The sequence below is a fragment of the Aethalodelphis obliquidens genome, unplaced genomic scaffold, assembly GCF_003676395.1.
Source record: "Aethalodelphis obliquidens isolate GAN/ISIS:26980383/991018 unplaced genomic scaffold, ASM367639v1 scaffold50, whole genome shotgun sequence".
NCBI lineage: Eukaryota > Metazoa > Chordata > Mammalia > Artiodactyla > Delphinidae > Aethalodelphis > Aethalodelphis obliquidens.
The window spans coordinates 12,819,637-12,842,672 of record NW_020837994.1 but is presented as its reverse complement, the minus strand read 5'-3'; the positions used below and the strand labels follow the sequence as shown (position 1 = coordinate 12,842,672).

At 44.1% G+C, this 23,036-nt stretch overlaps 1 protein-coding gene across 6 annotated transcripts in view; it reads left to right on the top strand.

The window, feature by feature from the left end:
* The window catches only part of ME3 (malic enzyme 3), a 299,568-nt gene that overhangs the window by 188,492 nt on the left and 88,040 nt on the right, over positions 1-23,036 (top strand). For 4 of the 6 annotated variants that reach the window (XM_027083614.1, XM_027083613.1, XM_027083611.1 and 1 more), the window contains 2 exons: positions 8,440-8,573; positions 11,530-11,679. In XM_027083614.1, coding sequence (XP_026939415.1) covers positions 8,443-8,573; positions 11,530-11,679 — 281 coding nt within the window. In that variant the 5' untranslated portion in view covers positions 8,440-8,442. Of the gene's footprint in view, positions 1-2,232; positions 2,239-8,439; positions 8,574-9,848; positions 9,990-11,529; positions 11,680-23,036 lie in introns of those variants that run through there. The other 2 variants (XM_027083615.1, XM_027083616.1) reach the window with 2 other exon arrangements.

Genomic DNA, 23,036 nt, shown 5'->3' with positions numbered 1-23,036 from the left:
CATTTGATCCCACAGACATGAAACAGGCAGCATTCCATTTCATAGGCTGGAGAAGTGGCCTGCCCGAGGCGGAGGCCCAGGATCACCAGTACATGTTAATCCATGTGTCTTTGCCAGTAGACTCAGCAGCATAGTCACCGGCTCCTGTTCCTTTCAGGACTCCCTAGTGCCTAACAGGGTACACCTAGCACAAAGTAGGAACTCATAAATGTTTGAAGAGTGAATGAGAAGAGATTGTCAAGCGTACAGCAAGGCTCTGGATCCAGAGGCAATAGGCAGATCACCAAGAGGGGCTTGGGAGACCTCAGGTTGGAAAAGGTCAGTTGTTGGTTTTTTTTGCGGTACGCGGGCCTCTCACTGTTGTGGCCCCTCCCGTTGCGGAGCACAGGCTCCGGATGCGCAGGCTCAGCGGCCATGGCTCACGGGCCCAGCCGCTCCGCGGCATGTGGGATCTTCCCGGACCGGGGCACGAACCCGCGTCCCCTGCATCGGCAGGCGGACTCTCAACCACTGTGCCACCAGGGAAGCCCGGGAAAGGTCAGTTTTTGAGAAGCACTGGGAAGCCTGGGTCTCTAGACAGCAGGAGGCTGATGGGCTCGCTGCCTTTGACCCCCTGCCATTTGATGGTGGGATCTATTCAAATATCTTCTCTCTGATGCCAGTAAGTTTTGTCCTGGGTTGAGCCCATGGGTGGAATTTACAGGCTGAGCCAGAGATGCTCATTCAGGGAAGATGATAAAATATGTTGATGGTTGAAAGATTAACACTGGTACAGCGTAGGCACTGACCAGTCAAAACAGTCCCAGGCCTTTAGTGCTGCAGCAGGATCTTGAAGCCACCTGCTTTGCCAAACATTAACCCATTGGTTGCTAGATCTTGGGGAGGTTCCAAAGGTTCCCTGGGAGAAGCCAGAGCAGGCTGGGAGGGGCACCTGACTGCGGGGAGTAGTCAGAGCAGTGGCTCTGTAGCGATTCAAATATTTCAAAAGAGTCATAACTGGTAGGTCCTTACTGGTGTGTCCTGGCTGAACACCACAAGGTTGCTCTCTGCTAAGAAAGTCAGCCGTTTTTTAAAAGCCATTTGTCCTATTTTGAGGACTTTGTTAAAACTAGATAAAATGACCCCAAACTCTATTTAACTGGGCATACAGAAACTGTAGATTCTCATTGTAGTAAGAATGAATAAGGACCCCAACTGTCAACTCCTCCAAGTTGTACAAACCCTACTCTTACCTTAGGACTTCTGGTATACCTTATGGGAATTGTGACTTTTTGACATACAGACCAAGAGCCTGAGTGCCAATTAGTAAAGTTTATTTCTTTCGTAGAGAAATGTAAGTTCTAATACTTTTCCCTTACACCCTGGTGAATCATCTTGTGCCTATCCTATTTTGGAAGCCATGGTAAAGCTAAAGTGCCTGCATTTCTGCTTTGCAAACTTGTAAATCTGAAGTTGCCTTAACATTAGCTTCAGGATGAAAAGAAGCTTCTAGAAGTATTTTTTTCATCCCTGAACTTACCAGTTGCTAAACAGTCATACTTTTTCCTGAAATACAAAAGAAGTTGGTGGCAGTCAGACAAGAGAAACACTTAGTTCTTGTAGAAAGAAGCAGACTCTTATTAAAAGCCACAATGGTCATTAACAAAGATGATGTCATAATTAAATGCCCGGGCCTGCCTGGGATCCTACAGCCAAGGAGAGACAAACCCAGTCTTTACTAAGCCAGTGAAGACTCACCTGCTTGATGGTGTTTAGTGAAAGCGCCCAGTCTCCAGGGCAAGCTGTTTCCTGCAAAAGGATCAAGGACCTAGGTGTCATACCATGCTTGCAAAGCTGGTAGCCAGCACAGGGAATTTATGAACTGGTGACTTTGGGCTTTGATGGAGAAAACGTTGGGAATTTTATGTGCGGCGAGTACTTTGCTCCATGAGTCATACTTTCAAACAGAGTCGAGAGTATCCCGATAGGTCTTTCTAACAGTTCCAGCAGTTCTTCTGAGAGGAGGAACAATTCCTCAGGATTTTCATAAGCTGAGTGATTGTTATTACTTTATAAAAGCCAGAATTATAATAGGAGCCAGAATTCATAGTTTCGGATCTTCCGAGGTTACAAAACAAAAACGAAGAGGAAATGGGGAATAGCCAATATTCGCTTTTTTCACTCTGTTTCTCTTTTTTTCCACTCCTCTTTCACCCCTCACCATCCCAACTCACATTTTCTGAGGTCCATCTCACCAAGGTCCTGGCAGGGTGTACACTATATAAGTGGCAAAAATAGAGCCTGTGATCAAATGTTGACTGTGACTTATCCCTAGTCAAAGAAATCATCAGGGAAAATATTATCACACCGAACGGACTTACTGATTATAAGAAGCATCCTGGGGCTTCCCTGGTGGCGCAGTGGTTGAGAGTCCGCCTGCCTGATGCAGGGGACGTGGGTTTGTGCCCCGGTCCGGGAAGATCCCACATGCCGCGGAGCGGCTGGGCCCGTGAGCCATGGCCACTGAGCCTGCGCATCCGGAGCCTGTGCTCTGCAGTGGGAGAGGCCACAACAGTGAGAGGCCCGCGTACCGCAAAAAAAAATAAAATAAAAAAGATGCATCCTGGTTTAGCAAGCAATAAAATATGGGGTAATAACTATGCAACTTCAGGAGCATCATATAACCTCTCATGCTCAGCTGTCTTATCTGTCCAGTAGAGGCTGTAAAACTTCCTCACAAGGTGATTGTTAGGGATGGAGTGAGGTTGGGTATTTATTAGTCGTTTTCTTAGAGATGATGATAGCAACAGCTAGGTGGGGTTGATCAATATATGGGCTTGAATCGCCCTGTCATTATTAAACTCCCTGTAAAAGCACTCGTAATAATGGTAGATGAGGTATTTTTCAGCTGGTGGAGGAATGAGTGGAGCTGATGCTCCCTACCTTTTCAAGCTTCCCCTCCCCATAGGAGTCTGGGGAAGCTAGACAGCCATCAGCGTCATTTAGTTCTCACTTATCACCCCACAGCCTTCACTTCTAGGAGGAACCTTGCGTTACTTGGGGCTTATTATGAATAGGGAGCTTAAACAGGGTTGCCCCAGGTATCATCAGCCTTGACTACAATGGGGGTCATCATAACAGTATTCATTAATGAATTAGTTAATTAAAAACTGTTCTCAGCCCCCTACACAATCCCCCCCGTGGGGATTCTGGTCCTTTCCTTGTTGATGTGTGCCACCCATGGAGCCACTCTGGCGCCTGCCACTGTGGCCATTGCCACAGTGAGAAGGTTGGGGAAGCTGAGGAAGCCTCGACCAGGAGCTTCTAGGCAGTGCTAGGGCAGCCCTCATGCAGCAGAGCCACCCAGAGTTGTACACGGAAAAGGTGTCTCTTTTTCACAGTGTGTTGCACATTATCATTTCAGGATAAAGGTAGGGCAGCTGGGGTCCCCATGTCCCCCAGTATCCCTTATGAGAACAGGTCCTGCAACTTCTGCCAGCAGACACTGTCCCCAGAGGGCTTAACTGGGCCAGGGAGCAGATTCCATGACGTCCTACTTGTCCCCCATCTCTCCCTGCCAGTGCCCAAACCAGAAAATGCTGTTCAGTGAAAGACACCAGTCAGAGAATGAAAAGACAAGCCACGTACTGGAAGAAATATTTACAAAACACATGTCTGATACAGGACTTGTATCTGAAATATGCAAAGAATTCTTTTAAAACAGCTTTATAGAGTTATAATTCACATACCACACAATTCACTCATTTAAAGTACACAATTCAGTGGTTTGGGAGATAATCCATTATTAACTTTTTAAGTTGTGGTAAAGTATATATATATGTTTACAGCAAAATTTGGTTAAACCATTTGTACAATTAATTGTCATTAAGTACATTAATAATGTTGTGCAACCATCACTACTGCCCATTTCTGAAACTTTTCATTGCCCTAAATAGAAACTCTGTAACCATGAAGTAATAACGCACCCACCACTTCCCCACCGCCCAGCCTTTAGTAATCCTAATCTACTTTCTGCCTCCATGAATTTGCCTATTCTAGATATTTCATGTAAGTGGAATCATACAATATTTTTCCTTTTGTATCTGTCCTTCTGTATCATAATGTTTTCAACATTCATCCATGAAGTAGCATGTATCAGAATTCATTCTCTTTTATGTTTGAATGAATTTTATTGTACATATATACATTTTGTTTATCTGTTCACATGGTGGTCACCTGGGTTGATTCCACCTTTTGGCTATAGTGAATAATACTGCAATGAACATTGGGGTACAAGTAGCTGTTCAAGTCCTTGCTTTCAGTTCCTTTGGGCATATACTAGGAGTAGAATTATATACTGGGGTCATATGGTAATTCTGTGTTTAGCCTTTTGAGGAAATGCTAAACCATTTTTCCATAGGGGCTGCCACACTTTACGTTCCTACCAGCAATGTACAAAGGTTTCAGTTTCTCCACATCTTCACCAGCACTTGTTATTTACTGGGAGTGTTTTAGTTTTTTGTTTTCTTTTCTTTTTTTTTTTTTTTGGTTTTTTGGTTTATAGTTCAGCCATCCTAGTGGGTGTGAAATGGTATCTCACTGTAGTTTTGATTTGACTTTCCCTAATGACTAATGATGCTGAATATTTTTTCATATGCTATTGGCCATTTGTATATCTTCTTTGGAGAAATATCTGTTCAAGTTATTGGCCCATTTTTTACTTGGGTTGTTTTTGTTGTGTTGTAGCAGTTACTTAGAGACTGGATATTAAACTGTTATCAGACCTACGATTGCCAAATATTTTCTCTCATTTTGTATGTTGTCTTTTTTTATATATAAATTTAATTAATTAATTAATTAATTTTATTTTTGGCTGCGTTGGGTCTTCGTTGCTGCGTGTGGGCTTTCTCTAGTTGCGGCGAGTGGGGGCTACTCTTCGTTAGAGAGAACGAAGCCATCTCATTGCGGTGTCTTCTCTTGTTGCAGAGCACGGGCTCTAGGTGCACGGACTTCAGTAGTTGTGACTTGTGGGCTCAGTAGTTGTGGCTCGTGGGCTCTAGAGCGCAGGCTCAGTAGTTGTGGTGCACAGGCTTAGTTGCTCCGTGGCATGTGGGATTTTCCCGAACCAGGGCTCAAACCCGTGTCCCCTGCATTGGCAGGAGGATTCTTAACCACTGAGCCCCGAGGGAAGCCCCTGTACATTGTCTTTTCACTTTCTTGATAGTGTCCCTTTATGCACAGAAGTTTTTAGATAAAGTCGATTTATCTAATTTTTTCTTTGCTGCTGGTGCTGTTGGTGTCATATCTTAGAATCCATAGTCAAACCCAGGGTCATGAAGACTTACCCCTATGTTTTCTTCTAAGAGTTTTATGATTTTAACTCTTATATTTAGGCTATTGTTCTGTTTTGAGTTAATTAGGAGTCCAGCTTCATTCTTTTGCATGTGGAAATCCAGTTGGCCCAGCTGCATCTCTTGAAGAAACTATCCTTTCCCCACTGAATGCAATTGGCATCCTTGTCAAGAATCAACTTGCCACAGATGTGTTGGTTTATTTCTGGACTCTTATTTCTGATTCTGTTCTATTGATCTATATGTACTTATGCCAGTACCACACTGGTTTTTTTTCCTTTTTTTAAAGCACCACACTATTTTGATGGCCACAGTTTAATGTTAAGTTTTGAAATCTTTTATTTTTTTAAATGGTTTAGGTTGTTCAGAGCCGCTTGCTATTCCGTATGAATTTGAGGATTGGCCTTCGTATTTCTGCAGAAGAGGCCGTTCAAATTTTGACAGGGATTGCATCAAAACTGTAGATCAAAGGACTATTAAAACTCAACAATAAGAAAAAAACAATTAAAAAATAGGTGAAAGATCTGAACAGTACCTTACCAAGAAGATATACAGGTGAAAAATAAGCATATAAAAAATGCTCAACATAATATGTCAATAGGGAGTTACAAATTAAAACAATAATAACATGCCACTACAGATCTGTTACAATGACTAAAATTTTTTAAACTGGTAATACCAATGGCTAGAGAGGATGTGGAGCAACAGAAACTCATTCGCTGCTGGTGGGAATGCAAAGTGATGCAGCCACTTTGGAAGACAGCTTAGCAGCTTCTGAAAAAGCTCAATGGAATCTTACCATATGATCCAGCAGTCGCACTTCTGTGTATTTACTCAACTGTTCTGAAAATGTATGTTCACGCGAAAACCTGCACATGAATGTTTGTAGTAACTTTATTTATATTCACCCAAAACTGAAAGCAACCAAGGTGTCCTTTAGGTAAATGGAGAAACAAGCTGTGGTACAACCAATGGAATGCCATTCAATGATTTAAAAAAATGAGTGATCAAGCCACAAAAATACATGGATGACCCTTATGTGCTTATTGCCAAGTGAAAGGAAGCCAGTCTGAAAAGGCTACATAATGTATGATTCCAATTGTATGATGTTCTGGAAAAGGCAAAACTGTAGAGACATTAAAAAAAAAAAAGAAAAAATCAGTACTTGCCAAAATTCAAGGAGTGGAAGGAGGGATGAATGGGTTAAACACATGGGATTTTAGAGCACTGAAACTGTGTAGTATTGTACTATAGTACAATACTATCATGATGGGTACATGATATTACGCCTTTGTCAAAACTCATGGAACTTTACGGTACAAACAACGGACCTTAATGTATTCGGATTTATTTTTAAATATTTAATAGGTTGGAGGATCCCAGGAAGGAATGCAGACTGTGATAAGAGAATCTAACTGTCAGTGAAGGGGATTCAAGGAAAAGTGCTGATCTAAGTGACTTCGGAAATGAGTGGAGTTCATTAGAGTAAAGGCAAAAACAATGACACATAAGCACTCTACTCTAGCTCATAAAGTTGTTTCCCACTGTAGTACAGGTTAACAGTGTTGATACTACTATATGTCAACAGGCAGTTGCAAATTAAAACCATAACAACATACCACTACATATATATTACAGTACTGAGTAATTAAGCATGTAGATGGCAGATGATGGGAGCTAAGTCTCTCACTGTTGGAATCAGAACTGACAGACCAGCAAGGTGATGAGGCTAGAAAGATCCATGTGGTAATGGGTTAGAGTTAGAGACATTAGTATGAACTGGTATTTAGCTTAGTATAGATTCATTTCCTTACTCTGTCAGCTGAGAGGGACTGAAAACAAAGAAACTCCAGTAGCAAGGAGCACAAGGAATAAGTAGAACCCAGATTGTGGTTTCTAATACCATGCTCCAAAAAGGAATCCAGCCTCTTTGAAAAAAATGGCTGATTCTAGGACTTGGGCAGGCAATGTGCAAGATGAGCCTGGAGCATCTTGTAGTGGCAGAAAATAAGAAGTACTAATGAAAGAGAGAAAGGGAGGAAAGGAAACGGAAGAGAAGGGAAGGGAAGGGACAAGCAAAATTATAGGACTTAAAGGGACACAGAGCCAACTGAAAGAGTTTCCAATGGCCAAAGCTAGAACAATTTGAGCAAAAAAAAAAATACATAAGACAGTATTGGATTATAACCCAGAGTATAAAACAAATACCGATGAGTTCATTCTAATATAAATTAATGATTGAACAAACAAATGAGACAAATATCCCATGCAGAATTCCAAATAACTTTACAGCGGAGAGACCTGACAAGCACTACTTCAACCAAGTGATCATGGTCAACATCGACAGTGGTCAGTCATGTTGCTAGTATGTGCCTTGATCTGATGTGGTGAAAATGGCACTCCACCTCTGTGGTCGTCCTCCTCAAAACCCATTACCCCACTGCAGTCATGAGAGAAACATCAGACAAATTCCAGTAGAGGCATAGTGTACAAAATACCTGACCAGTCCTCTTCAAAATGCTCCCAGGTCATCAAAACCAAGGAACGTCAGAGCCAAGAGGAGCCTAAGGAGACGATGACTCCATGTAATGTGGAATCCTGGATGGGATCCTGGAATAACAAAGGAAGGGCGTTCGGTGAAAACTAAGGAAATCTGAATAAACCGTGGACTTTACTTAATAATAATGTATCACTGTTGATTCATTAATTCTAACGAATGTTCCATACTGATGGACGATATTAATAATAGGGGAAACTGGGTGAGGAGATATGTGGGAACTCTCTGTACTATCTTCTCAATTCTTCTGTAAATCTAAAACTGTTCTAAAAATAAAATACATTTTTTTAAAAAATAAACAAAAATAAACCAAAAGACCCCCTGATGATATAGATATTTTCCATGTTTTTCTAAGAGGAGGCTGGAGCCCAGAAGAGTCAAGATAACTGGCACAGATTGCCCAGCTACTTAAATGGCAGAGGTGGGACTTGAGTCCAGGGTCCTTGCTGTTGAGTCACAGTGACTTTGGCCTGTCTGTGGATGGAACTCTTCTGTTCCTTGGTTTCCTGCGTATCCATTTATGTGTGTGTGTTTCTTTCTTGTTCTCCCCAGGGCATGGCCTTTACCCTTGAGGAAAGGCTGCAGCTTGGGATCCATGGACTAATACCCCCCTGCTTCCTGAGCCAGGACGTCCAGCTCCTCCGGATTATGAGATACTACGAGCGGCAGCAGAGTGACCTGGACAAGTTAGTACCTAAAGTCTCTTCTCTCTCCCCAGAGCCCTGGGCTTAGCTGTCTGTTTCCTGTGGTCCACAGAGGGTTTCTGGATACTCTCTAGCCAGGAAAGGCTGAGAGCCCTGAGAGATCCCAGATCCAGCCCCGCCTTTCATAGGGTGATGGTCTCCTTGAGGACCAGGGCTTGTTATGATCAAGGCACAGTCAATGTGTCCTGGGAGGACTGGGAAGGGAGCCTGAATTCCAACCAGTGGAATCTGGTTGGGCCCCCGGGAAGTGATGGAATCAGAATCAGCCCAGGAAGCACCAATAGGACGTCAGCATTCAGCAGTGGGGTTCACGGAAGACATTTTACTCAGCGGGAAGAAGTGGGGCAAAAATGTAGGGGCAGGTATGTTAAGGAAGTGGTACGTGGCCCAGGTTCCTGGAATAAGGGGAATGTGGTGGAGAAGAGGGGAAATGGACAGGGGCACCTTGGGAAGGACCTGGGATGTTGTCTGTTGGAGGCTTAGGGGGAGAAGTTAACAACCCTGCTGCCCCTCTGGTTCCTCCCCAGTGGGGATGTAGACATGAAAGGCCAATGGGGAATCACAGGGTCAGCTTTACCAGTCTTACTAAAGAAGGTAGTGACCTCACAGGTCACATGGCTATGAACAGGTAGTGACCTCACAGGTCACAGGATTTGAACACAGGTAATTAGCTCCAGAGTCCGTGCTTTCAACCTCTCTGCTACACCGTAGCTAAGAGGCGTTGAAGCTTAGTGGCTACAGGACTAGACTCTAGTCCTAGACTGAGTTCAAATTCTCATTTTACCACTTAACAGCAAAAGTTCTTTAGCCTCTCTGGGTCGTTCCCCATCTGTACATTGAGTATATCAGTGGTGTCTAACTCATAGGGTTATGGTGAGGATTAAATACATTAGTATTTGTGACGTGCTTAGAACAGTGCCTGGCCCATAGTCGGCACTATGTGAGGGCTTGTTAAATAAATGTGTCGTCTTGCCATGGGCTCCAGCAGAAATGTAGGGAGAAGATAAGTGTTCCTCTTACATATCCATAGAGCTTAATGGCCAAGCTATCCCCCTAGGGGCTGAGTGCAGCAGCTTGTCAGGATCTTTCCATGTCCCCCCAGTACCATCCATCACTTCTGAGCGGTAGTGGATAAGGAAGCCTCTGCCCCCTCCCCCTCCCCTGCAGCACTAACTCTATGGTCATTACTCACATTAACTCCAAGGCCATACTGCAGCCCAAGCCAAACATTCTCTCCCTCTTGTTTATTCCACTCAGATTGGGTCTAGCCTCGTCACCCTGAAGAGCAAACCATAAAGTACACATGGATTCCAGCTAACAATATTAGACGTGCCCTAACTTTGAACAATCCAAACTTCTCTCGTTTGTTAAATTTGCAAAGAAGAATTAAAGTCCAAGGTGAAATCCTCTTTCCTAAAGATATTAAGCCCTAAAAATCAAGATCCAAAATCCTTCCCTTTCCAGTTCTTTCCAGCTAGATGGGCCTCACTCATATGCCTGGGAAGATGTGTCAGGCTCAGGGGGCAGAGGCCTGATGCTGGGAGTGCTAGAGGGTTTGCTACTGACACTTGCCCTGTTGACTACTCTGACCCACTCATTCCTGGAGTCCCTCATTTCAGCAGGTGCTTAGGGGGAAATGCTAAGGACACTCCCCAGCTTCTGACGGGTGAGGACAGTGGAGTGCTAGTAAATGTTTAAGAACTGGCTTTGGGGCCGTTGGGTGGGGATTTAGAGCATTTACCGGTTTCCATGGTGTAAATACTCCCACCATGGCCAATTGCAACTTACCAACTTGACATCACTGGATGCAGAATTGAGAAGTGATGTGTACAAATGGCTACTGAGTAAGGGAATCCTTACCCTAGTGCGGAGCTGAGATCCCGGCTATTCTAAGCATAAATCCTCCCTTCCGAAAAGTGCCTCCTAAAACACGTTTTTTAGTTCTGAACCAGTGTCTTTGGTGAAGAAGGAGAGGCTGACGCCCCAAGAAGTCACAAGACTTCCTCGCAGTGACACAGCTCGTGAAGAGCAGAGCTGCGATTCACACCCAGGACCCTGACACCACACGCAGGGATCATTCCCCTGTCAGAGCATCTCTGTCACCCCCACTCCATGCCAGGACCTCACATGCCTTCATTATCTCTCCCAAACTGTTGTCCTGAAAGGTTGCGATATCAACAGTCACTTACACCTCACTGGGAATTTCAATCCCTTGGGTTTTTTTCCTCCCAGATGTTTTTTGCATTTTTAGGAGTGTGAATGAAAGGCTTTTTTCCTGGCTTAGTGATTTCAGGCTTCAGGAACTAAGTAAGAGAGAGATTTGGGGGGGAACATGCTTCCTGAGATCACCTGGTACTCAACCACTGGTGAACACTGCTTGTGACAGTAACCAGCCCTGTGGGGTAGAAAAGGCCAGTTCATATATCACTGGTCCACCCAGTATTTTCCCTGACCCTCCCCCATCCCCAGAATACCGTTATTCTGTTGTCCTTCATTAATGTCCACATAATAATAGTATAACTAACTGTCCTACGTCATGGTTGAGAGTGCAGATTCTGGAGTCAGATTGCTTAGGTTCAGATCCCTTGGGTGAATTATTTCATTTCTCTGTGCCTTGATCTCCTTGTCTCTAAAATAGTCAGAATTATAGTACCCACCTTCCAAGTCATTGGGAGGCATGTTCCCCATGTTAAATGAGTTGATGAAAAATAATTAGAATAGCACCTACAGCACGTGTAGTAATAAGCACCATAAGGCAGGTACTGTTCTCCACATTTCATAGATGATGAGACACGTGCTTAGAGGAGACGGTGACTTGCCCACGAAGGTGCCGTCGAAAGTAGCTGAGTGGGAGCCCTGGGTCTTTGCATCAGGGGCCTTCCGTGCTGCCGCAGATGGTACTCACATGATCAGCTTGGTTCTTGTCTCGCCTCCCGAGGTACATCATCCTCATGACGCTCCAAGACCGGAACGAGAAGCTCTTCTACCGAGTGCTGACGTCGGACGTGGAGAAATTCATGCCCATCGTGTACACGCCCACCGTGGGGCTGGCCTGTCAGCACTACGGCCTGACCTTCCGCAGGCCCCGGTGAGCGGTCCTGGGACGAGGGCTCAGGGAGGGGCTGTCTCATGGAGGGGAATCAGTCTTCCTGCTGGCCCTGCTTGTTGGGACTCCGGAAGCGCTTTCTGATTGGGGCAGCGGCCCAATGAGGCATTTGTTTTTAAGCAGTTGCTCAGTGAAATGACCCCATGTGCAGAGAAATGAGCTGAGAGAGTATCTAGCAAGGGGATAGTGGAACTTCTTCACCTCGGAATAATAAATGCCCGACATGTTGTTCAGAGTTGGCCTGAGAGGTATTTCAGATTGTTTTTCTCTCCTTATCTACCTCCAACTTCCTCCCTCCCTCTGTCCCTCCAAACCCTGCTTTCCTGGTCATCTCCAATGTGCCAACAGCTCTCCTGCCAATTCAGGCCCATGAATAATGGAGTGTTGGATGCCAGAGACTGAATTCTTTTGCTGATTCAGAGAACCAGTATTCCTTCATTTGGGTTTGACTCAGATTCCACTCAAATCGTCATTTTATGAGGCAGAAATTTGGCCCTGCATTTTCTTTCCGAGCCAAAGAGTTTGGGGGCAGTTTTCTAACGAGACCACCTGGTTTTTTTCACGGTGAGTTCAGCATATACATTTTTTAAAAATTAAAAAGGAAAAAATGGGAGGATTTTCAAATCTTCAGCGCAAGGTAATTGTCAACACATAGTTCTAGCACTGATGATTAAAGAGCTCCTGGGTTTATTAAATGTCATGGAACGTTGTTTCGGTCTGTGTTAAAATACTTAAATTTACAACATACTGTGCACAGATGTGTAATTTACGTTTACATAGAATTTATAAATCTGTGTTTATAAATCATGTGCTACGTGGGGAACATGTAATCATGGATCCAGAACATCTTTTGTTAATTTGGAAAGACAGTCTTCCGGTTCTGAAGGCAGCATTTGGGATGAGCACTGCAGGCTGAGCCCAGGGAGTCCCCAGTGTTACCCTTGGCAGAGGGCAGCGTGTCACACCTCGTCTGGGGGAGGGTGTCCGGCTGTTGCAGCAGACTCGTCCTCATTACTCAGAGCAGCCACACTTCTGCCATTCTGAGGCATGGGGTAGGGGTGGTGTGTGGGGAGCGAGGCAGTGCACCAAGGCCCCGTAGCAGTTCTGGTCTTTGACCTGCCTCTTTCAACAGGAAAGAGACTCCTGTTCTCTTATTCTCATCCCTAAAACCAACACTGGCAGAGACCTTGGAAGCTGATGGTACATATCTGAAGGATGCAGGACCCTATTTACCTCCCAGTTCCTACTCAGAGATGGTCCTTGCAGGTCCTTCCTCTTGCACAGTGCAGCTCAGCTCATGTCATTTCCCTCCTCTGAGGCTGTCAGCAGCCACCTGGGGCTTAAAGAAACAAGTCGAACACTTTGACAAAACTAAGCCTGGCACAGCCCAGATCGTCCTCAAAAGTCCCATGTTCTGGCTCCCTTGATCTAGTCTCCTTGCCCAAGTATGCCTGGCATTCTCTGCATGCCTTTGCACATGTAGTCTCCTCTGCCTCAGACTCCTGCATTCTCTCCTTTCCTCATTCTCTACCTGTCAAAATGCAAGTTATCCTGCACACACTCCCCTTCCAAGAGTCTCTGTGGAGCCCTCCCTGGTCCACGCCGGCCTGAACTGATCATTCTGCTTTCAGCCTCCCACAGAATCCATTACACATATTTCTATTCCATAGTTTTATTGTTGGTGCTTTATGTTTTTAATTATTTGTGTATCAGCCTCCTCTGCTGGAACACAAATTTCTGGAGGGGGCAGGAAATGCATCAGATCCATTTCTTGAGTAATCGACCCTCAGATGGGAAGGTAGCATTGTGTACTGAGTGAGAAGAAAGAGCTAGGTGTTCGCAGTCAGCCCCATGGTTTAGTCTCCTTGACCCTGGGCAAGTTTCTTAACCTCTCTCCGCCTTAATGTCCACATTTATCAAACGGCGGTAATAGCGCTACCTACCTCAAATAATCATTGTGAGGGTACAATGTGATAGTGTGGTCAGGTACCTGGCATAAATGTTAGGGTCTGTTTCCTTCAGTAACTGCTGGGAGGAAGGAAGGACTGATAAATGCAGAGTTCTACTATATGTCTGCATTTTAAAATTTTTGCAAAGAAAATTGAGTCGTTGAACATGTAATGAACAAACATGTGTAACTACGGATGCGATTTGGCTCTTCCAGACTCACTGTTTCCTGAAGAGGTCCTTTAATCCTTAAGGCATGGCTCACTGCTGCCACTGGCTTGCAGCTGAGATTGCATGGAAATACACGGCCATCCCACTCCCCTCTCCCACTCCCAGGCTGTGTGGGAGCCCTCCTCCACAGGCGCTATGGACTAGATTGTGAATTCAGCTGTTGGCTTCAGATAAGCTAGTATCAGGCTGGTGATGGTAGAGTTTGCCTCCAGGGTCCAGTCCAGAATTCAGGAAACACGCAAGACTGAATTTGAGTTAATGAGCAATTCTGGAGCAGTTACTAGGTGCTGAGCATCATGTTACACACTGTGAAGTTACCCGAAAGAACAAAATACAGTTCTTGACCTCAAGCAATAATAATGTAAATTGAATACAATAAAAGTTAAAAGGAGATAAGAGACTTAATAGGGACAAAGGATTACAGGAGCACAAGGGAGAGGAATATTTCTTTTCCCTGAGGGCAGCAGGAATGCTTCACCTCGAAGGCTGAATAGGAATTCCATGGGTGGAGAAAGAGGGAGCGGCCATTCCAGGAAAGGGCTTGGTTTTATTGGCTTTGTAGACAGCCTGGCAGTCAGCTACCTTGGGTATCTCCCCACCTCCTCTGCCTGGCAAGGAGGGCAATGGGAGGGGACCTAAGCCTTTACATCCATTGGCTTGTAATGGACCTTCCCAAAGTCCTGGAAGGTTAGTTTGTAAACAGTGTCATTCATTTCACAAATGAGGAAACTGGGGTGGCCAAAGGAAAGGAACTGGTCTGAGATCACATTTGGCAAGCAATTTATAAAGTGACAATTCTGACAGTGGGAATCAGGGGAAAGCCACACCAAGAAGATGACGTTTGATCTGGGCCATGAAAGATGAGTGCAAAGAATTGAGACAAAAAGTCTTTGTCTCTCTTAGATAGCCTCATCCACCAGAGGGCAGATAGCAGAAGCAAGAATTACAATCCTGCAGCCTATGGAACAAAAGCCACATTCACAGAAAGACAGACAAAATGAAAAGGCAGAGGACTTTGTACCAGATGAAGGAACAAGATAAAACCGCAGAAAAACAACTAAATGAAATGGAGATAGGCAACCTTCCAGAAAAAGAATTCAGAATAATGATAGTGAAGATGATCCAGGGCCTCGGAAAAGAATGGAGGCAAAGGTCGAGAAGATACAAGAAATGTTTAACAAAGACCTAGAAGAATTAAAGAACAAACAAAGAGATAAACAGTACAATAACTGAAATGAAAAATACACTAGAAGGAATCAATAGCAGAATAACTGAGGCAGAAGAACGGATAAGTGACCCGGAAGACAGAATGGTGGTATTCACTGCTGTGGAACAGAATAAAGCAAAAAGAATGAAAAGAAATGAAGACAGCCTAAGAGACCTCTGAGATAACCTTAAACGCAATAACATTCGCATTATAGGGGTCCCAGAAGGAGAAGAGAGAGAGGAAGGACCCGAGAAAATATTTGAAGAGATTATAGTCGAAAAATTCCCTAACATGGGAGAGGAAATAGCCACCCAAGTCCAGGAAGCACAGAGAGTCCCAGGCAGGATAAACCCAAGGAGAAACACGCCAAGACACATAGTAATCAAATTGACAAAAATTAAAGACAAAGAAAAATTATTGAAATCAACAAAGGAAAAACGACAAATAACATACAAGGGAACTCCCATAAGGTTAACAGCTGATTTCTCAGCAGAAACTTTACAAGCCAGAAGGGAGTGGCACAATATATTTAAAGTGATGAAAGGGAAGAGCCTACAACCAAGATTACTCTACCCAGCAGGATTCTCATTCAGATTCAACGAGAAATCAAAAGCTTTACAGACAAGCAAAAACTAAGAGAATTCAGCACCACCAAACCAGCTCTACAACAAATGCTAAAGGAACTTCTCTAAGTGGGAAACACAAGAGAAGAAAAGGACCTACAAAAACAAACCCAGAAAAGAAAATGATAATTGGAACATACATATTGATAACTACCTTAAACCTCAATGGATTAAATGCTCCAACCAAAAGACACAGGCTCTCTGAATGGATACAAAAACAAGACCCATATATATGCTGTCTACAAGACACCCACTTCAGACCTAGGGACACATACAGACTGAAAGTGAGGGGATGGAAAAAGATATTCCATGCAAATGGAAATCAAAAGAAAGCTGGAGTAGCAATACTCATATCAGATAAAATACACTTTAAAATAAAAAATGTTACAAGAGACAAGGAAGGACACTATGTAATGATCAAGGGATCAATCCAAGAAGAAGACATAACAATTATAAATATATATGCACCCAACATAGGAGCACCTCAATACATAAGGCAAATGCTAACAGCTATAAAAGAGGAAATCGACAGTAGCACAATAATAGTGGGGGACTTTAACACCTCACTTACACCAATGGACAGATCATCCAGACAGAAAATTAATAAGGAAACATAAGATTTAAATGACACAATAGAGCAGAGAGATTTAATTGATATTTATAGGACATTCCATCCAAAAACAGCAGACTACACTTTCTTGTCAAGTGCACACAGAACATTCTCCAGGACTGATCACATCTTGAGTCACAAATCAAGCCTTGGTAAATGTAAGAAAATTGAAATCATATCAAGCATCTTTTCCGACCACAATGTTATGAGATTAGAAACCAGTTACAGAGAAAAAAACGTAAAAAACACAAACACATGGAGGCTAAACAATACGTTACTAAATAACCAAGAGGTCACTGAAGAAATCAAAGAGGAAATCAAAAACTACCTTGAGATAAATTACAATGAAAACACGATGATCCAAAACCTATGGGATGCAGCAAAAGCAGTTCTAAGAGGGAAGTTTATAGCAATACAAGCCTACCTCAAGAAACAAGAAAAAATCTCAAATAAACAATCAAACCTTACACCTAAAGGAACTAGAGAAAGAAGAACAAACAAACCCAAAGTTAGTAGAAGGAAAGAAATCATAAAGATCAGAGCAGAAATAAATGAAATAGAAACAAAGAAAACAATAGCAAAGATCAATAAAACTAAAATCTGGTTCTTTGAGAAGATAAACAAAATTGATAAATCTTTAGCCAGACTCATCAAGAATAAGAGGAAGAGGACTCAATCAATAGAATTAGAAATGAAAAAAAGAGAAGTTACAACGGACACCACAGAAATACAAAGCATCATAAGAGACTACTATAAATAACTCTATGCCAATAAAATGGACAACCTGGAAGAAATGGACAAATTAGAAAGGTATAACCATCCAGGACTGAACCAGGAAGAAATAGAAAATATGACTAGACCAGTCACAAGCACTGAAATTGAAACTGTGATTAAAAATCTTCCAACAAACAAAAGTCCAGGACCAGATGGCTTCACAGGTAAATTCTATCAAACATTTAGAGAAGAGCTAACACCCATCCTTCTCAAACTCTTCCAAAAAATTGCAGAGGAAGGAACACTCCCAAACTCATTCTATGAGGCCACCATCACCCTGATAGCAAAACCAGACAAAGATACTACAAAAAAAGAAAATTACAGATGAGTATCACTGATGGATATAGATGCAAAAATCCTCAACAAAATACTAGCAAACAGAATCCAACAGCACATTAAAAGGATTATACACCATGATCAAGTGGGATTTATCCCAGGGATGCAAGCATTCTTCAATATATGCAAATCAATCAATGTGATACACCATATTAACAAATTGAAGAAGAAAAACCATAAGATCATCTCAATAGATGCAGGAAAAGCTTTTGACAAAATTCAACACCCATTTATGATAAAAACTCTCCAGAAAGTGGGCATAGAGGGAACCTACTTCAACATAATAAAGGCCATATACAACAAACCCACAGCAAACATCATTCTCAATGGTGAAAAACTGAAAGCATTTCTTCTAAGATCAGGAACAAGACAAGGATGTCCACTCTCACCACTGTTATTCAACATAGTTTTGGAAGTCCTAGCCATGGCAATCAGAGAAGAAAAAGAAATAAAAGGAATACAAAGTGGAAAAGAAGAAGTAAAACTGTCACTGTTTGCAGATGACATGATGACTGTACATAGAGAATCCTAAGATGCCACCAGAGAACAACTAGAGCTAATCACTGAATCTGGTAAAGTTGCAGGATACAAAATTAATGCACTGAAATCTCTTACATTCCTATACACTAACAATGAAAGATCAGAAAGAGAAATTAAGGAAACAGTCCCATTCACCATTGCAACAACAAGAATAAAATACCTAGGAATAAACCTAAGGAGGTAAAAGACCTGTACTCAGAAAACTGTAAGACACTGATGAAATAAATCAAAGATGACACAGATGGAGAGACACACTATGTTCTTGGATTGGAAGAATCAATATTGTGAAAATGACTATACTACCCAAAGCAATCTGTAGATTCAATGCAATCCCTATCAAATTGCCAGTGGCATTTTTTACAGAACTAGAACAAAAAGTCTTAAAATTTGTATGGAGACACAGAAGACCCCGAATAGCCAAAGGAGTCTTGAGGGAAAAAATGGAGCTGGAGGAATCAGACTCCCTGACTTCAGACTATACTACAAAGCTACAGTAATCAAGACAATATGGTACTGGCACAAAAACAGAAATATAGATCAATGGAATAGGATGGAAAGCCCAGAGATAAACCCACGCACCTATGGTCAACTAATCTATGACAAAGGAGGCAAGGATATACAATGGAGAAAAGACAATCTCTTCAAAAGTGGTGCTGGGAAAACTGGACAGCTACATGTAAAAGAATGAAATTAGAACACTCCCTAACACCATACAGAAAGATAAACTCAAAATGGATTAGAGACCTAAATGTAAGACCAGACACTATAAAACTCTTAGAGGGAAACATAAGAAGAACACTCTTTGACATAATCACAGCAAGATCTTTTCTGATCCACCTCCTAGAGTAATGGAAATAAAAACAAAAATCAACAAGTGGGACCTAATGAAACTTAAAAGCTTTTGCACAGCAAAGGAAACTACAAACAAGACAAAAAGAGAACCCTCAGAATGGGAGAAAATATTTGCAAACGAATCAACGGACAAAGGATTAATCTCCAAAATATATAAACAGCTCATACAGCTCGATATTAAAAAAACAACCCGATCAAAAAATGGGCTGAAGACCTAAATAGACAGACATTTCTCCAAAAAAGACATAAAGATGGCCAAGAAGCATGTGAAAAGCTGCTCAACATCACTAATTATTAGAGAAATGCAAATCAAAACCACAACGAGGTATCAACTCACACCATCAGAAAATCTACAAACAACAAATGCTGGAGAGGGTGTGGAGAAAAGGGAACCCTCTTGCACTGTTGGTGGGAATGTAAATTGATACAACCACTATGGAGAACAGTATGGAGATTCCTTAAAAAACTAAAAATAGAATTACCATATGACCGAGCAATCCCACTACTGGGTATATACCCAGAGAAAACCATAATTCAAAAAGACACATGCACCCCAATGTTCATTGCAGCACTATTTACAATAGCCAGGTCATGGAAGCAACCTAAATGCCCATCGGCAGATGAATGGATAAAGAAGATGTGGTACATATATACAATGGAATATTACTCAGCCATAAAAAGGAACGAAATTGGGTCATTTGTAGAGACGTGGATGGAGCTAGAGACTGTCATGAAGAGTGAAGTAATTCAGAAAAAGCAAAATAAATATCGTATATTAATGCATGTGGAACCCAGAAATATGGTACAGATGAACTGGTTTTCAGGGCAGAAAGAGAGGCACAGGTGTAGAGAACAAACATATGGACACCAAGGGGGGACAGTGGCGGGGGCAGGGGGATGAATTGGGAGATTGGGATTGACATATATACACTAATATGCATAAAATAGATAACTAATAAGAACCTGCTGTATAAAGAAGTAAATAAAATAAAATTCAAAAAAAACCATCTTTGTCTACAGTGACCCAAGCACACCCACCTCCCCCTTGCTAGAATGCAAGGCCTCTGGGACCTCATGGAGGGTGGAACAGCAGACTAGAGGGGCTGGGTAGGAGAACTGAACAGTGGTTCTGACCAATACTTAGTCTCCTCCCCACCGCCCAAGGCGGTTGGATTAATGGGGAGCTGTTTCACACTCCCATCCTAGACTCACTGGTGGTTCTCCAGTGGGTCAGCAATGGAGAGGGTCTTGACAGCAGATTGGAGGTCCATGTGGGTGGAAACAGGGCACTGCCAACCACCTGATCCCAGAGAGCCAGGTCGACCCTGAGTGGATGTAGAGAGGGTGCTGCAGAAGCTGGACACGTAGCATGGAAAACAGATGTGTGATGGTCCCGGCAGGAGACCTGCAGTTGTACTAGAATCAGGAGAAAAGCATCATCATAATAACTGCTCGCTAAAGGCCAGGTGCTATCCTAAAATCTTTATACAGATTACCCGTTTAATTACCACAGACCCACTAAGAGATAGGTACTATTATCATCGTATTTGTAGATGGGAAAACTGAGGCACAAAGAAAACTTGCCCAGAGTCACACAGCTCATAACCAGCAAAGCCAGGACCTAAACCCACGCAGTCTGAACCAGAGTGTGGACAGATAACCTCCACACCATGCTGCTTGCTAGAGTTTGGGGCTGTGCACATTTGGTGGGTACTCGGGATGGGGCGCTCTTGCAGCTCCTGGAATTTGATTGCCCGGGGGTCTGAGGTGAGGGTTGCTATATACTGTTTCCAGAGCCTCTCCTGGGAGGGAATGAACCCCACGATCAGGACCACTGGGTGGGGCTGAGGCAGGCACCGGCAGACTGAACCGTCCTCTTGGATTCGTCCCTCACGCTCCTGGTACAGACTTCACTTCTTCAGTTGATTACCCAGTTAAGTTATCTGACACGTGACATTCTGAGCTGTTGCTCCAGGTGTGCACTTGGCTGCTTTCCTGGTGTTGACAGTATACCTGCCTTGCTGCTTAGGGAAGGGAGAGTTTGGGCTCCACCGCAGCCCTGAGCTTCATCTCGGGCCTGGCTGGGAATGGCTTTGTGCATTAAGATGCGAAGGGAGGGCAGCCCCAGGGCCAAGAGGGAGAGAGCCAGGTCCTTCTCAGTTTCTGAAATGATAAACATTCCTGCCAGGTTCTTGGGAACAATGGAGTCCTCTGTGAAAGGGCCTGGCCCCCAACCTAAGCTAATTAGATCTAGCAGAGGCTAAAATTGACCCTTCGACACCCCTGGGGCTCTGCATCGCCTCACAACCCTGAGGGAGATGCCAGAGTATGTCAAGGACACCTGAATACCCCTGGGCAGATGAGACACAGCAGAAGGTTCTGGGCTCTGTGGAGCCCTCCTCTGCCCCTTCCTGCGTCTCCCCTGACACACCCCCTGCGTGTGCCTCCATGGGCCATGGGTCCTGGCTAGCCTAGCTTGAAGGAATGCACCCAAGGTCATTAGTGTATGACTCAGAAGAGGTGGAAGCCAGACGAGAGGCCAGGCGAGAGGAATACAGTTCAACCACGGAGCAGGTGTGGAGAGGAAGCCAGTATGGTGTGGTTTGCTGTCCAGTGTGAGCGAGTGTTCTCCTTGCAGGAGGCCACCTCCCGTGGACCAGACCGGTCCTTACCCTGCGCGTCCTCTCGAGCTCCAAGCGCTCTGCACACACATACCTGTACGCCTAACACTTCCCGGCCCCCATGTGGGGTCCCAGCTGTGTGGGTGATGAGGGCTGGGTTGCAGGTAGTGGAAGGAGCACGGCCTTTGAAGCCAGGCAGACGTGACCTTGAATCCCAGTTCAGAAAGATGATTTCTTTTTGAACTGCCACACGTAAAGGGCGCTTGTCCGTGCTCGGCAGCTGTGATCCACCCGACCCATCTCCGCTAGGATCTGTCGTCTGACACGGTCACCCCACCCAAGAGTCTCCACTGCAGGCCTCGAAATGCCAGCCACTCTGTTGTTTGCTTCAGACCTGCGTGATCTGTCCTTGTGCTTAACTGGCACATCCACCAGCAAGTACTTGTGCAGAATTACGGGGCCATGATGAGTCAGAAAGGTAAGGGTAGGAAGTGGGACTTGGTTTCCCCAGTCGAGGCTCTGTGGCAGATACCTGAGGACAAATTCGCATTTGGACAAAGCCAGCAGCCCCTTGCCCTGCGCCAGGCTCTTGTCTCTCTTATCTGTGGGTAGATGGGCTTCTGTACACAGGCCAGTAACAGGTACACAGGATATTAACAGCTACTGTTTACTGAATGTTACCAGGCTCCTCGAGAGCCCAGGTTAGGTTCTTTGTGTACTTGATCTCTGAGCCCTACCGCACCGCTGCAAGGTGCTTGTTACTTTGCCCAGATGAAAACTAAGTTGTCTAAGACATCGCAGCGGACCCAGAGCCAGTCCCCTGTATTTTTTCTGTGTTTATCATCCAGCTTCTTGTGGCCCTGGTAAACATGACGCCTCACAGACAGACACTTGCATTCTTGAGGGACACACGTGAGGGACACACACACACACCCGGAGGGCAGGATACCATGGTGGTCAGAGCACCGGAGCTGGAGTCTAGAAAGAGGGGGTCAGCTCCCCCGGTAACAACCGTGTGGCCTTGAAGCCTGGCTGCTCCCGGCCCTTGAGCCTGGATCACAGGCACTGTGTACCTCGTGGGGATGTTGTGCAGGTCCGATGAGCTAAACGTGTGTGAATGTGCTTTATCAGTTGTAAAGGTCCTCAAAAGCTTGAAGGGGGGTTACTTTTTCATCTCTTCCTCTCCCTCCCCAACCCCCATAGAAGGATGTGATTAAAGCTCACACTCACCCCCTTGGGGTTTTCTGCCTGCCACTGTCAATGTCTGGCGAGCCCTTGCCTCATTTTTTACACTGGGACCTTTTTATCTTCAACCACCTCTACTATCTCCACACACACACACACACACACACACACACACACACACGCCCCTCTCTGCCTCTTAAATGCCTACTGAAGCCACTTTCTAGCCACATACAAGACTGATGTTGCTAACACCTTGACCAAAGCCACTCTGGAAAACAAAGACAACTTTATCTCAGCAAAAGTCCAAAGAACGCTGACACCCAGGACACCGTCTTTGACTCCAGCCCATCTGTCAGTTCATCAGGAACACACACACACACACACACACACACACACACACACACACACACACA